Source organism: Mustela nivalis (assembly GCF_964662115.1).
Source record: "Mustela nivalis genome assembly, chromosome: 9".
NCBI lineage: Eukaryota > Metazoa > Chordata > Mammalia > Carnivora > Mustelidae > Mustela > Mustela nivalis.
In genome coordinates this window covers 105956508-105970885 of record NC_139028.1, presented here as the reverse complement: position 1 = coordinate 105970885, position 14378 = coordinate 105956508, and the positions used below count along the sequence as shown (strand labels likewise).

General features: G+C 34.4%; 1 protein-coding gene across 1 annotated transcript; it reads left to right on the top strand.

Annotated features, from left to right (window-relative positions):
• Positions 1-2793: 2793 nt before the first annotated feature.
• Positions 2794-3727, top strand: LOC309872917 (olfactory receptor 5W2-like; the record flags this gene model as incomplete). The annotated part of the gene is given in 2 exon segments (XM_082747886.1): positions 2794-3123; positions 3125-3727. Coding segments are annotated over 2 exon segments (933 nt in total).
• Positions 3728-14378: the final 10651 nt, after the last annotated feature.

Sequence of the window (14378 nt, the reverse complement as noted above, 5' to 3'; positions counted from 1 at the left end):
ATCCCACTACCCTAACTCTATGGTAATGATCACTTGTTCTCTTTATATTCAAAAACAGTCACCCCAATGGACAGAGAAACCCCTTTTTGCCTATTGACTAAGTAGCATAAGTGTCTCTCATAGTGATCAGATAGCAGTCTTGGCATTAGGTAAATGGAAACATTTTGAGTTCTCTGTTGTAAACACATAGATCAATGGAACAGAATAGAGAGCCCAGAAATAGACCCTCAACTCTACAGTCAACTAATCTTCGACAAAGCAGGAAAGACTGTCCAATGGAAAAAGACAGCCTCTTCAATAAATGGTGCTGGGAAAATTGGACAGGCACATGCAGAAAAATGACATTACTATTTTTTTTTTTTAAACAAAGACCAACAGCCCCTACAATTCTAAAAACTAGAAGCAAACTTTTTGTTAGTGGGCCATTAGGAAAAATAAGAGTGCAATCACCTCTTTTTTTCTCTGCTTTTTCAAAATTATCAGCATCAAGGTAAAATTCTTTAAACACATTATCCTTGCACATATGAGACATATTATTAGAAAAAATCCCCAAATCCAAGATATCGCTATTCTTTCCATGTCAAATAGCCAGAAAGACTCAACGATGGATATTTAGAAAGCAACCACTTTTGCAAATACCTGCACTAGGAGTTTAGAGAACACAAAATCTAAATATTGGTCTTATTCCTGAAGCCTCAAATAGAGTATATTTTTGTATTTGTATTTACAAAAAGGAGCAAAAACTGTATACTCTGAAAGGGTGAACTTTACAGTAATCAATGATGCTTCAATAAAAAAGGGAGTACTATCAGACTGCAGTAACATACTTAAATGGGGTGTGAAGAAGAGTGTTTCAAATACAGAAAAATAAATGAACAATTGAAAGGTGCTAGAAATGATTAAATGAGGGGTCGACTTAGGTTTCATTAGATTTCCTCTTTGAGTAGAGGAGAATGATTTAAATTCAGAGAATGATTAAATTCAGAGAAGCCAAATTTATAAAATTAATTTGGGGTTTTCTTCCTGGCACAAATCAACTGGATGACAATAGTGAGCAGTAAATTTCAGCCTTCGCTAAAATTGTTTCTGAATTCGCAGGGGGCTATCCAAAACCAGAAATAATTAGTGGTATGTTTGTGTAACATCAAAGCCTCAGCAGTAGTAGGGCAGTAGCTTCAGAGAGTTAAGTCCCAAAAGCACCAGCTGAAATATAATGCTACCCTCCTATTGTTTGATCATCAAAGACCTGCTCATCTCAGGTAGGCTTCGAAATTTTAATTTAAAGATTATAGGGGAAAACCTTACCTTTTAGGGGAAAAAAAAGTTTTTTTGAATAAAGCATCTTTTGCCTGCTTACTCAATTAAGTGAACTCTGCAATTTAATGGCCAAAAATATTTTCTTTTTAAAACTGTAAGCATCTATCTGAACTTAGCTTTCATGGTATGACTTTTTAATGATTTTATTTTGATGTTGGTTTACAGGAAAGCTTCTGTTCCTTTCATTACTAAGTAAGTATAAACATGAATTTAAGTGTTTTCTGTTTTGCTTTATTTAAAAAATAATGAAGGCACCACTTTACAAGTAACAACATGCACAAATGTACCTTCGTGTGAACCACACATACCATATTCACTTTGGTCTAAAGAACAAGTCTATTGTCCACTTTCTATTCTCAGGTACAAGAGAGACATATACATGTGCAAACACAGGACACACACATACATAAACACACACACAAGGAAGAGAAGCTTATATCTCTCAGAGCCATTATCTTACTTCATTTTTTTTTTTTTTAAGGGGAGAGAGAGAGCAGCATTGGGGAGAGCAGAGGGAGAGGGAAAGAGAGAATCTCAAGCAGACTCCATGCTGAACATGGAGCTCTACACAGGACTCAATCTCATGACCTTGTGATCATGACCTGAGCCGAAATCAAGAGTCAAATGCTTACCCAACTGAGCCACCCAGGTGCCCCATCTAATTTCCATTTTTTAACATAAAAGTCCATTCAAAATCCAAAGAGATAAATGTATGTATTAAATTCTGTTGTTTTCACTTTATTTTAGCCCTTTTCTTTCATTATAAAAGTCTCCTCCTTGGGCACCAAACCTCTCCACAAATAGGTCATGAGTACTGTGGCAAAACAATAGCACATTTCTAGAGAAAGGTCAATAATGCTTACTTCAGGTTTAGCAAACAATAAGGAAAACTCAGATGAGGGTAAGTAACATAATTATTTTCATTGTTATTCGTGTGTGACATGATCATTATTTCTAAAACTAATACAAAATAATCTCTTAACCTAATCATATATTGTAAAGGATATAATAAATATACTCTTTTTGTGTGTGTGTTCATGGACTATTTTCAAGCCTACAAAAATGTTTAGTCCTACATCTTACAGCCTGGTCTCTATAACATTGGGGTTTCTTCCAACTAACTTAGAAGATGTAATAAGGTATCAATTCATTTCAAATATCTTCCTTGATACAATGGAGGTAATGCTTGGATAAATAAAAGAGCTGTAGAAAGTTGCATACCTTATAAATGACATCTAGATTTAGATCAAAGTTCCTCAACTACCTACCAGAGATATTTTTTATTACTGTCATATTTCATAGTAATGCATCTTTAAAGAGTGATACTGAGCAAGTAATTTTATGAGTATAAAAGACAATTGCAGAAAGAAATTGCATTCTGCTTTACAGATATTGTGTCATTGGTCAGAAGACTTGCATGTTCATCTATCATTTTCTTGACCATTTTCTCAAAAGTTTAGACAAGAATATAGAAGAATGGATGAAGGAAATTGCTCATCCTTGACAGAATTCATTTTCTTGGGAATTACCGATAACCGTCAGATGAAAGTGACCCTATTTACAACATTTCTTGTTGTTTATCTCATTAATCTTTTTGCAAATATTGGAATGATCACTTTAATTAGAATGGATTCCCAGCTTCACACACCTATGTACTTTTTCCTCAGCCATCTCTCCTTCTGTGACCTTTGTTATGCCACAGCAGTTGGGCCCAAAATGTTGGTAGACCTTTTAGCCAAAAAAAAATCAATCCCTTTCTTTGGCTGTGCTCTGCAGTTTTTGATCTTCTGTATGTTTGGTGATTCTAGAGTGTCTGCTGCTGGCAGTGATGGCCTTTGATCGGTATAAGGCCATTAGCAACCCCTTGCTCTACACAGCCAGCATGTCCAACAGACTGTGCTCCCTGCTCATGGCTGTGGTTTACATGCTGGGAACAGCAGATGCCTTGTTACACACGACTTTAACATTCCGCTTATGTTTCTGTGGATCGAATGAGATTAATCATTTCTTCTGTGATGTGCCTCCTCTCCTATTGCTGTCTTGCTCAGATACACAGGTCAATGAGTTAGCGATATTCACCGTTTTTGGATTCATTGAACTGAGTACCATTTCAGGAGTGCTTGTCTCTTATTGTTATATAATCTTATCAGTCTTGAAGATCCACTCTGCTAAGGGGAGGTTCAAAGCTTTTTCCACCTGCACCTCCCACTTAACTGCTGTTGCAATTTTCCAAGGAACTATACTCTTCATGTATTTCCGGCCGAGTTCTTCCTACTCCCTTGATCAAGATAAAATGACCTCATTGTTTTACACCCTTGTGATTCCCATGCTAAACCCACTGGTGTATAGCCTGCGGAACAAGGATGTGAAAGAGGCCCTGAAAAAGCTGAAAATTAAAAAGTGGTTTTAAATATTTATATCACACACACACACACACAAACACACACGCATTGTGGTAGTTGTTCACTGGCTCGAGATACAGAGTCTCAGATCTCAAAATATGCAAGTTGGGAGAAGTAAAGATAGCAGGAAGACTATTTGATGGTTAGAGACATCTTCAGGTGGACAAGTCATGACTCTTTAGAAGTAAAGAAGTGTGATTGCCAAAACATGGTGGACCTTGACGACGGATGTTATGCAAACTGAAGTAAGTCAGAGAAAGACAAATACTGTATGATCTCACTTACATGCAGAATCTAAACAAGTTGAACTCATAAAGGCAAAGAGTGGAATGGAGATTACCAGGGGTTTGGGGTGTCGGGAAAATGGGAAGCTGTTGGTCAAATAATACAAACATTTTGTTTAAAGAGGAATAAGTTTTGGGAATGTAATGTACAACATGGTGATTATAGTTAATGATACTGTATCGTGTAACTGAAATTTGCTAAGAATTTGCTCTTAAATGTTCTCAACACAACAAAAAATTGGTAACTAAGTGAGGTGATGAATTTTTTATTAACCTTACCAGCAGTGATGATTTCACAAATTATATGTATATCAAAACATACATTGTGCACCTTAAAACGGCCCAATGCTATATTCAATTCTATTCTAAGAAAGCTGGAGGGAGGATAAAAAAGAAGAAAAGAAGTCAAAATAGGTTATAAAGAGTAGTGGAAGAGGTCTTGGTAAAATACTACATTGTGCTATAATTATCAAAAATTAACTCCTCTATCAAAGCTTCAGGGTAATTTCCTCCCTTCTCTGCCCCTTCTTAGTCCTCGTTGAATGTCCATTTGTGTAATGCCAGTAAAACATCTCCTTTAAGCACTGTTTTAATATCATTCTGTTTATGAAATCCCTTTCCTAGTAGGAGACCAGGAGCATTCTTTGTGAAGGATTGAACATTTCATCCCTGTTTGCCAAAGCACCTGCCTATACACTGGGGCACCAAATGGAAAAACAAATAAATAATAAATTAAAAACACCAGATAACATTTTTGAGAATTTATTATAAGTTAGTAATGCAATTATATGATTGTAAGTCATGTGGCTGGAATACACATATTATACATTCTATTGTGTTATATATGTTACAACTTTTAAGAAAGTGCATAAAATGGTTGTGAATACTAAAATAATAGATCAATAAAGACCTACATATTAACTCCCCTAGAAGTAAGGAGCATTCGTGTGTGTGTTCTTAATATTGCTCTATTTCATCTTTCTTTAGTCTAGTTTCCAATGGTTAAAGCAAAAGGCAGCTTGTTGAAATAACATGGAAATATTGTTATGTTGGAAGAACCATTATCCATCACACTCAATTATCCATTACAATTATAGAAGCTAAAAGCCATTGAATTTCTCAGATTTTGTAGCTGCTATTTTTAAGTACTTTTGTGCAGAAACATTTCAGAGTGGAAGAAATGGTTTCTCTGTTTTTTTAAAGGGGGCTCTTGTGGAAGACTATGACCTGTCACTAGGTATCATGCTTGGGGAAAAAACAAAACAAAACAAAAAACTGTGAAGAAATTTATTTTTTTAATAACAAGATTTCCATCTGTACCATATTTTCTCAATGGACAGATATACATTTGAAATTGTTACTTATGAGCTGCAGCATGGAAGAAAAAAATGTTTTAAATATACAAGTCCAAGAAAAATAGAGTGTAGGGGGACTGTTGTTTAAACTTGGAGTATTTTAATATGTAATATAATTAACCAGACTTGCTATCTTGTGACAATCATATTTTGCAACATCTAAAGATTGATTTGATCGACATATTGACTGTTTTATCAGATCTGCTGGGTTTGAACTAAAAAATAGAAACTTTTAAACGCTAGAAATGGAATTCCAAAAATAGAACTAACTGATTCAATTAATTGTTGACTTCCTCTCCCTAAATGTAAAGCCAGGTAATATAAATTTCCAAAGGCCAAGTACTTGTAAATTTGAGACATTTTAGTGAACACTTATGAAAATTCAGAATTTCATAGACATTTCTAGAGTGGATATTCAACTTTCTTGGTATTCAAGGAATAAAAATGAATTCTTAAATGTAGTATATTATGGCTCACCTATAGAATTGCAAAATGGGTAAACAGTGGGAATGCTGAGTATTGATGAAGATGTGGAACAATCATGGCTCTTACATGTTGAGAATAGAGAAGAGAACTAGCATTTTACTTTGTAAAGCTCTATGCTTATCTATGCTAAACATATAAATGTCTTGTGACAAAAAATTCTATTCCCAAATTTATACTGAAGTGAAATAAGTGAATGTCTGCCCAAAGACATGTACAAAAATATTCATCATTGCATTATTTATCATAGTATTAGGCTGAAAACAGCTAAGATATATCCATATAGAGTTAAAAGTCTGTTTCTTGGTTTGTCACTCGTTTTTGCTCTCCTTTTTTTCATTTGCTCATTTGTTTTGTTTCTTAAATTCCACCTTTAGTGAGATTATATATGCATATACACACATACACACCCTAACATGATGGAATATTATACATTTATATAATGGAATATTATTCAGCCATCAAAAAAGAATGAAATCTTGCCATTTGCCAACACATGGGAGGAGCTAGATAGTGTTTTGCTAAGCGTAAGGTGAGTCAGAGAAAGTCAAATACCATATGATTTCACTTATGGGTGGAATTTAAGAAACAAACAGATGAACATAGAAAAAAGAAAAAAACAAGAAGGCAAACTATAAAAGAGACTGTTAACTACAGAGAACAAACTGAGGGCTACTGGAGGGAAATTAGGTGGGGGATGGGCTAAATGGATAATGGATGTTAAGGAGAGTCCTTGGGATGAGCTCTGGGTGTTACATGGAAGTGAAAAATCACTTAATTCTATTCCTGAAACTAATATTACACTATATGTTAACCGACTAGAATTTAAATAAAATCTTGAAACATTAAGAAATAAAGTAACCACTGACTTGTGAAATTTAAAAAAAAACAACTTACAAATTGACCTATCACACTAGACATCACTTTGCAGTGGTTCTCGGGATGATTTCTAAAGATGTTAGCAATATTCTTTTTTTGGCCTGGTTCTGAGTGAAAGGAATCTTTGTTTCTGAAAAATTTGCAGTATAGTTGCTCAAATAAAATATGTACTGCAAATATAGTTTCTAAAACAAAATACATTTTCTATCGGATTGTAAACAACCACAGGGATTGTCTTTTTTTTTTAATAATTTGTTTTTCTAAACCTCAGTTCTTCATTTTTCTTTTAAATATTTTATTTATTTGACAGAGAGAGTCACAGTGAGAGAGGGAACACAAGCAGGGGAAGTGGGAGAGGGAGAAGCAGGCTTCCCACTGAGCAGAGAGCCTGATGCGGGGCTTGATCCCAGGACATTTGGATCATGACCTGAGCAGAGGGCAGACGCTTAATGACTGAGCCACCCAGGTGCCCCAACCACAGGGATTTTCTTAAATCTTGTGTCCCTTGAACACAGTAAGTGTTCACAATATGTCCATAAAATTGATGCAATGCACATATGTCATAGAATATCTCAGTGTACATTCTTCATGTTATTAAAAATTCTGACTTTCTTCCAGAATAATGCCTTTATCCACCTGCAGGCCCTTCTACTCTTTCCTCCGGCAGCAGGAAAACTTAGTAAACTTTGGTACCAACATCATGCCAGGAACTCTTTGTCACGATACTCAATGTTTCAGGGACAGATAATTATATTCTAAAGAGTGTGATCTTCTGGGTGGATGGTCGCCTACATATAGGATTGTTTGGTATCACAAGGGTTATCCAGAAACCTGTAGTTAGAGATAATTGTTTTTCTCAGTTGCTTGTAACTCATGTATAAAATGTCTCCTTAAAACATTCTTTTTCAATTCCATTCTTAATGAAATTCTCATTTGGAATGGAATGAAATTCCATTCTCAATCTCTGTTGTTAATGAAAACTGAGATCCATCAAGAATTAAGTTAGGTTACCTAACATGTAATAATAATCTAGTCACACAAACTCAGGGGTAAATCATGGGAAGGGGTATTTGAAGGGAAATTAGTTTGCATGATCTTGAGGCAAAGCCCTGTTTGAGAGACTAAGGTTAGTTCCTGGTTGAACAAAATGGAGCCTGAGGGATTTTCAGGTCCCTGGACACAGGGGAGTGCCTGAAGGATCAATTAATTTGAAAGGAATCAAAGGAAGAACCAAGGACAATTCCACATTCTCTAAATAGGTACCGAAGAAGTAAACAATAGTAGAAAATGTCTTGGGTAACAAAAACATCAGTTTCTTGAGTTGAACCCATGGGCAATTAGTAGCAATTGGTTACCTGGTTTTGCCTTGCATCCATAATATCTCCCTCACCAATACTTTGGTATCTTAGTATCAGGACCATCACACTTCCCAAATTTAAAAGGGTACTAATTTCGTTGGGGATTATTCTAGCTTTATAGAAAACAAGGAACAAAACAACACACTATTAAAGGACAGAAAACAAACAAAAGCAATCCCAACCCCCTGCTAACTCCCAGGTAAAGTTTCTGAATAAATAGGAGAGTACCCCAAGGACTCAAGAAAAAAAAAAAAAAAAAAAAAACAAAAAAAAAACTCGTGGGGCACCTGGGTGGCTCAGTGGCTTAAGCCTCTGCCTTGTCTCAGGTTAAGATCTTAGGGTCCCGGGATCGAGCCCTGCGTCAAGCTTTCTGCTTGCTCCCCTCTCTCTGCCTCTAGGCCTACTTGTGATCTCAATCTCTGTAAAAAAAAAAAAAATTCTTAAAGAGAAGAAACTCATGTATACGCCTCACACGGTTCACTTTCTTTCTCAGGATATGCATTCACTGCTTTGGTAGCAATTATAATTAACTCCATTAAGACTCAGAAAACATAGCTGGTACACATAATTATTACACATTATCTGGACATATCTACCAACAGTAGCAATCTGTGATGGCAGGTGTAGTGTCCTGGTTAGCATATTGTAAAATGTCACTCAGAATGTGGCCAGTCCGGAGATTATCTCCTGGAGCTGCCATGGTGCACAGCGTCAGGGTCACCAATATTCTTATTTTCTCTTTAGTCTCTGGAATTCTGCAACGCAGCCCCCTCTGCATTATGTTCTCTTCACACCAATGCAAGTGATGTTCAAGAGTTCAGTTGTAATGTAAGCACAGACCATGTCTCCATCTGATGACCCTCCTTCCATGCTTCCCTCAGTCATCAGTCACGCAGGCTGAAACGCTGCTGCATTATGGAGCACACTTAGAGGAGCTCCCAGTCGCTTAGAACCCTGAGAAGCTGTCATCACTGGTTTGTTAGTTTTCAAAGGAGACTTTAAGGTAAACACATGCGAGCCCTCCATGAGATTAGCCGAGAGAATTATTGCCTAAGAAGGATTTATTTCATGATGCTGTTATCAGGAATCTATGAGAGCAAAAGCATTGCAGGCAGAAAAACCAACTCTAGATGCCAATGTCCGCATCTGTATGAGGAGGTTATTAATAACCAATTGGAATAGATGAGATAACATCATAAATATATGATATTTTATAATAAGGAGAGAAATAATTCATGAAAACTCCTAGCGTTTGAAAGCAACTCCCCAAAACGGTCTCTTTTTTCTCTTAAGTCCATTTCCATAAAGAAATACAGCACATGATGAATCATATATGCACACTTTCACTCATTTCAAGTTATGTATAATATAAAGAATTGTATATTATAGAAAAGGTAGATTTTTTCCTTTCTTCCCTTCCAGGTTCTCTGGCCAGTCTAATAATTAAATTAACATAGAACAGATTAACAGGAGAAAAACAAATTTAATTGTGTATGCTCCGGTACTTACAGAAATAGAAGACTCAGTGACCAAAGCAGACAGCTTTTATATATTCTATACAAAGAAGCAATGTAAAGATGTTCTGACTTGGGTAGTAAACTAGTAAAGAAGTAACAATGTTGTTTATATATCCTTTTCAAACCTGAATTTCTCTGGCTCTAAAGATGTCTCTCTCCTTTCTAGTACAGAGGAAGACAATTACCACATGGGAAATTTAGTTCCTGCTTTCAGGAGGGAAAAGGAACATTAGTGTGTCCTTCGTGCATCTAAGAAAAGCATCATTAGTTCAGTTGTAAATATTAATATATTTTTGTGGTTTTGTTATTTAATTTTTCTTTAGTTATTTTCCTTTTTCATAAAAATAAAAATGTACAGTTCACATAAAGGAACAAATGTCTCATATATGGTGAAGAAAATCTTAGCTACATATTTTTATGACACAGTGAATTAAATAGACTTTAAAGATGTAAGTCCTAAGTGTTGTTGAACAAAAATGGTATACTCTCTTCATTCAGTTTCAAAAATCCGTCATTTTTATTCAGGCTGAGTTTTCTCCATTTAAACACAGACCCATATTATTTTTATAATAAAGACATGAACTCAAAATAAAGGTTTTATGGTATTACCATATTTAATGCATGTTTACAAATTTTAAACACAATCATCGTTTGTTAAATATGGCCAAAAGGTATTTGATTTGAATTCAGATGTATATATAGATATCTATATATAGAATGAGATAGATTTAGATAGATTGATATAAATAGATGTAGATACAGATATATATCTGCCTGTGTGTGTGAGAGAGAGAGAAATAATGGTAAACACTATCCCTGTCAATTATTATTATTTTTACATTTAAATTTTAATTAATTATTTTTTATTAACATATAATGTATTCTTTACTTCAGGGGTACAGGTCTGTGAATCATCCGTTTTACACAATTCACAGCACTCACCATAGCACATACCTTCCCCCATGTCCGTAACCCAGCCATGCTATTAAGGAGAATAGAAAGAATATTCTAATAGATACATCTGTAAGTCAGTTACCAAGTACCAAGTGCATTCTTGCTATTTATTGATTTCATCTGTCTCTATCCTAGTTTCTGATAATCAAAGTACTGCATCAACCTGTTGAGAAACTTATTATATGGCATGTATTTGAAGGACCATGTAAGATTCAAAGACATTGTTAATTGGGGTACCTGGGTAGCTCAGTGGGTTAAAGACTCTGCCTTTGGCTCAGGTCATGATCTTGGAGTCCTGGGATCAAGTCCCACATTGGGCTCTCTGCTTCCTCCTCTCTCTCTCTCTCTCTCTCTGCCTACTTGTAAAATAAATAAAATATTTTTAAAAAAGACATTCTTAACTAACCATTACCATTGCAGAAGTTACAAGTCAATGAATGTCTTCAATTTTCTAGTTGCTGTTGCAAAATGCCTTTGTGTGAAAACATTTCAGAATGGAAGCAAAGCCCAAGAAGATTCTTTGACTTTCAAAGGAGTATTTGTAGGATGCTCTGAATTTTCACAAAGTATCATGATGGAAAAACAACAACAATAACAACAAAAAAACCTATGGCCAATTTTATTATTTTTTTAATAAGATGCTATAAGGTTTCCACCTCTATGACCTTTTCCAATTAACACATCTTCTTTCAGAGCAATTACTTATCAGTAGCAGCATGGTAGACAATGTTTGAAGTTTATTGCCCCAGAAATATGTGTTGTCAGTGGATTACTACTAATTAAGAGTGTGTAAACCTATGATTAGCTCATCTCTCTGCCTTATGAAAACTATATATCACAGCATCTAAAAATGGATTGATCTATGTATTGGCTGTTTTATCAAATCTAGTGGTTTTAAACTAGAGAATAGGACATTTGAAGCCCTATAAATGGAATTACAAAAGTAGAATTGACTCATTCAATTAGTTGTGGGCCTCCTCTCTGTGAATTTGTGAAATTGAATAACGTATTATGGAAAATATTTTTCGGGAATCATGACTCAAATAGAAGCTGGGGCAGATGGTCTATAATGACTATCTCGGTATTTTACATAAATAGAGGACACCGTATCAAAAGGCTTTATGTATTCTCACTTGTGAACTTCAGTCCGCATCATTCCTTTGCCTTCTTAGTCACTCTACATCACATCCTTCTCACCTATCCCCAGGAACCAATGGCAAATAGCTATTTCCAAAGACAATATTATCAGGGCCAAGGGGAAGTCTTTAAATAGGGTACCACAGAAAGCTCCCACACCTCTCTTCCCACAGACACACCAAAGGAATAGCTTACACATGGTACAGTTCCCTCTGAAAGAGATCAAGAAACTGAGTGACTCCCACACATCAGAGAAGTTAGCAAACGCAGGTACAAATGTAGGTCTTTTGTAAAAAGGATGTGGTATGACACAAACTTTCAAAAAAAAGAAACCTGTACAATGTTACATGTCACTTGTATCTCAGTAAAACTAGGAAACAATACACTCATGGAAATACATAAATGAAAAGACACATGCACACACACACACACACACACACACACACAACACACACACACAACACAATTTTTTAAATGAGATTTTAAATGAGATTATTTTATAGACTTTTGAATTTTATTTTCTTAGTGATAATCTATCCCCTCATTACTAGATTCCATACATTCCTCTCCAGTATGCTACATCTTTTTTTTTTTCCTAATCACACCTCAAAAATCCCATGACCTATGAAAACAGCTTGTTATTTTCTTTTATTTTTCATCATGCCCATTCATTAGTAAATATATGATCATCATTTGCTTTTCAAATATATATAATATATATTTATATATATTATATTATATAAATATATAATATATATTATATTATATAAATATATAATATATATTATATATATAATATAATATATATTATATATTTATATAATATAATATATATAAATATATATTATATATATTTGAAAAGCAAATGATGATCATATATTTACTAATGAATGGGCATGATGAAAAATAATATATATATATATATATATAATTCATCACACATTAAACTTCCCAACTAACTGTAGTCTTTTGCAAATTCTTCTGCACCAGTATAAAGGACTCTAATGTATTCCTTTTTAATGATTACATAACTTTCCACACCATGAAACTATGTTAATCCATTTATTTATTCCCCTATTCAGGAGCATCTCTTTGTTTCTAATTTGATTACTATTAACTTTATTAAAAAATGTAATTGTAAAAAACTATATGCCTCTTGAAAGCTATTCCCTGAAAGATAATTATTTTTTCTGTACTTTATTCATCAAAGCAGTCAAAGGGCAGCCCAATTTAATGGGATGAGGGAAAGACATCATGGAAGAAATGTCAGAGAATTTGAAACTATCTTTAATTAGACACAACTATCATCAGTCAGTAGGAGAACCTTGAAAATTCTCATTTTCCCATTCTTTTGCTATTAGCTTTTCATATATTTAAATTAAATTCATAGGTACGTGTGAATGAATTTTTCTTATTCCTTGCAAGCACACACAGAACAAAATGCACTGATTGAAGAGATACTTGATTTTTCACATTACAGAAAGGAAGGGTAGACGAAAGTTTATACCAGTCAGGTCAGTGGGAAGGATGGGTTAGCTCTGGTTACTGCTGATGGTCATCAATGGTCCCAGGGACTGAAAGGACAGGAGAAGGTTCAGAGATCATTGAATGTTACATTATAACTGTTGGAAGGGATTTGGAGAGGACACAAAATTATACTCCAATACTTCTCAACTTTGTAAAAATTGAAATAATAGCAAAGAAAAAATTTAAAAAATGAATAGCACCTTGTTTTTTCTTAAACCCTCTTCCATGCACACATATGTGATCTATATTAGTTGAAACAATGTGAAAAACTTCTTTATTTCGAATATTTGTCCATCACTCATGAGCCTATCTACCTAAGAGACTTCAGAATAAAGAATCAATTAGACATTAATTGTACCGCTGCTGTTGCTAGGGCTACAGGATATACAGAAATTAGCTCAGTGCAGCTATTACTACTAAGGAACTTACAATGTAGACACATATCTAAATAAAAGAAAGATAATGCAAGAGAAAGTGCCATGCACGGTGGATATGATAGTCATAAATAATTGAAATCCAGTTAGATGATGTGGTTGAAGGAATGGAATCACAATACTTAATGAAAAAAAAATGTATTAATATAACCACTGAAGAATTGTTATGTTTCTAAGTAAAAAGGTGAAATAATTTGTTTCAGAAAGAAAGAAAATAGGATACAAATAAGGGTATTTGTATACACACACACACACAGTAATTAACAGGAAATAATCATTTTATTTAATAGACTTATTAATAGAATAAATTTAACAGAATAGATAATAGTTACCAGATAAAATAGTTAAGTAGAAAGTCTATGTGAATTTCATTGGAAGTCTGCTCTGACTGGAAGAAGATTGTATGGACTCAGTGTAGCAATGAATCATACTATAAAAATCATTTCATCTTCCTATTGATGATCCATTCGGTGCAAGTGCAAAGAATTGAAATTCAGCCTTTGTTGAAATTGTTTCAATGTTCATGAGGGAAAACACAGAACTAGACATCTAATTAATCAGATTTGTATAGTACAGATTGTGAGGGCAAAGGCATGAGAGACTTCAGTCCCAAATGACACTGAGTGAAAATAAAATGCAACTTGTCTGTATTAGCTGCTATGGGCAAGCACAGAAGGATTTGTCCATCACAGGTAGGTTTCTGAATCAGTAAATTTATTTTTTTTTAATTT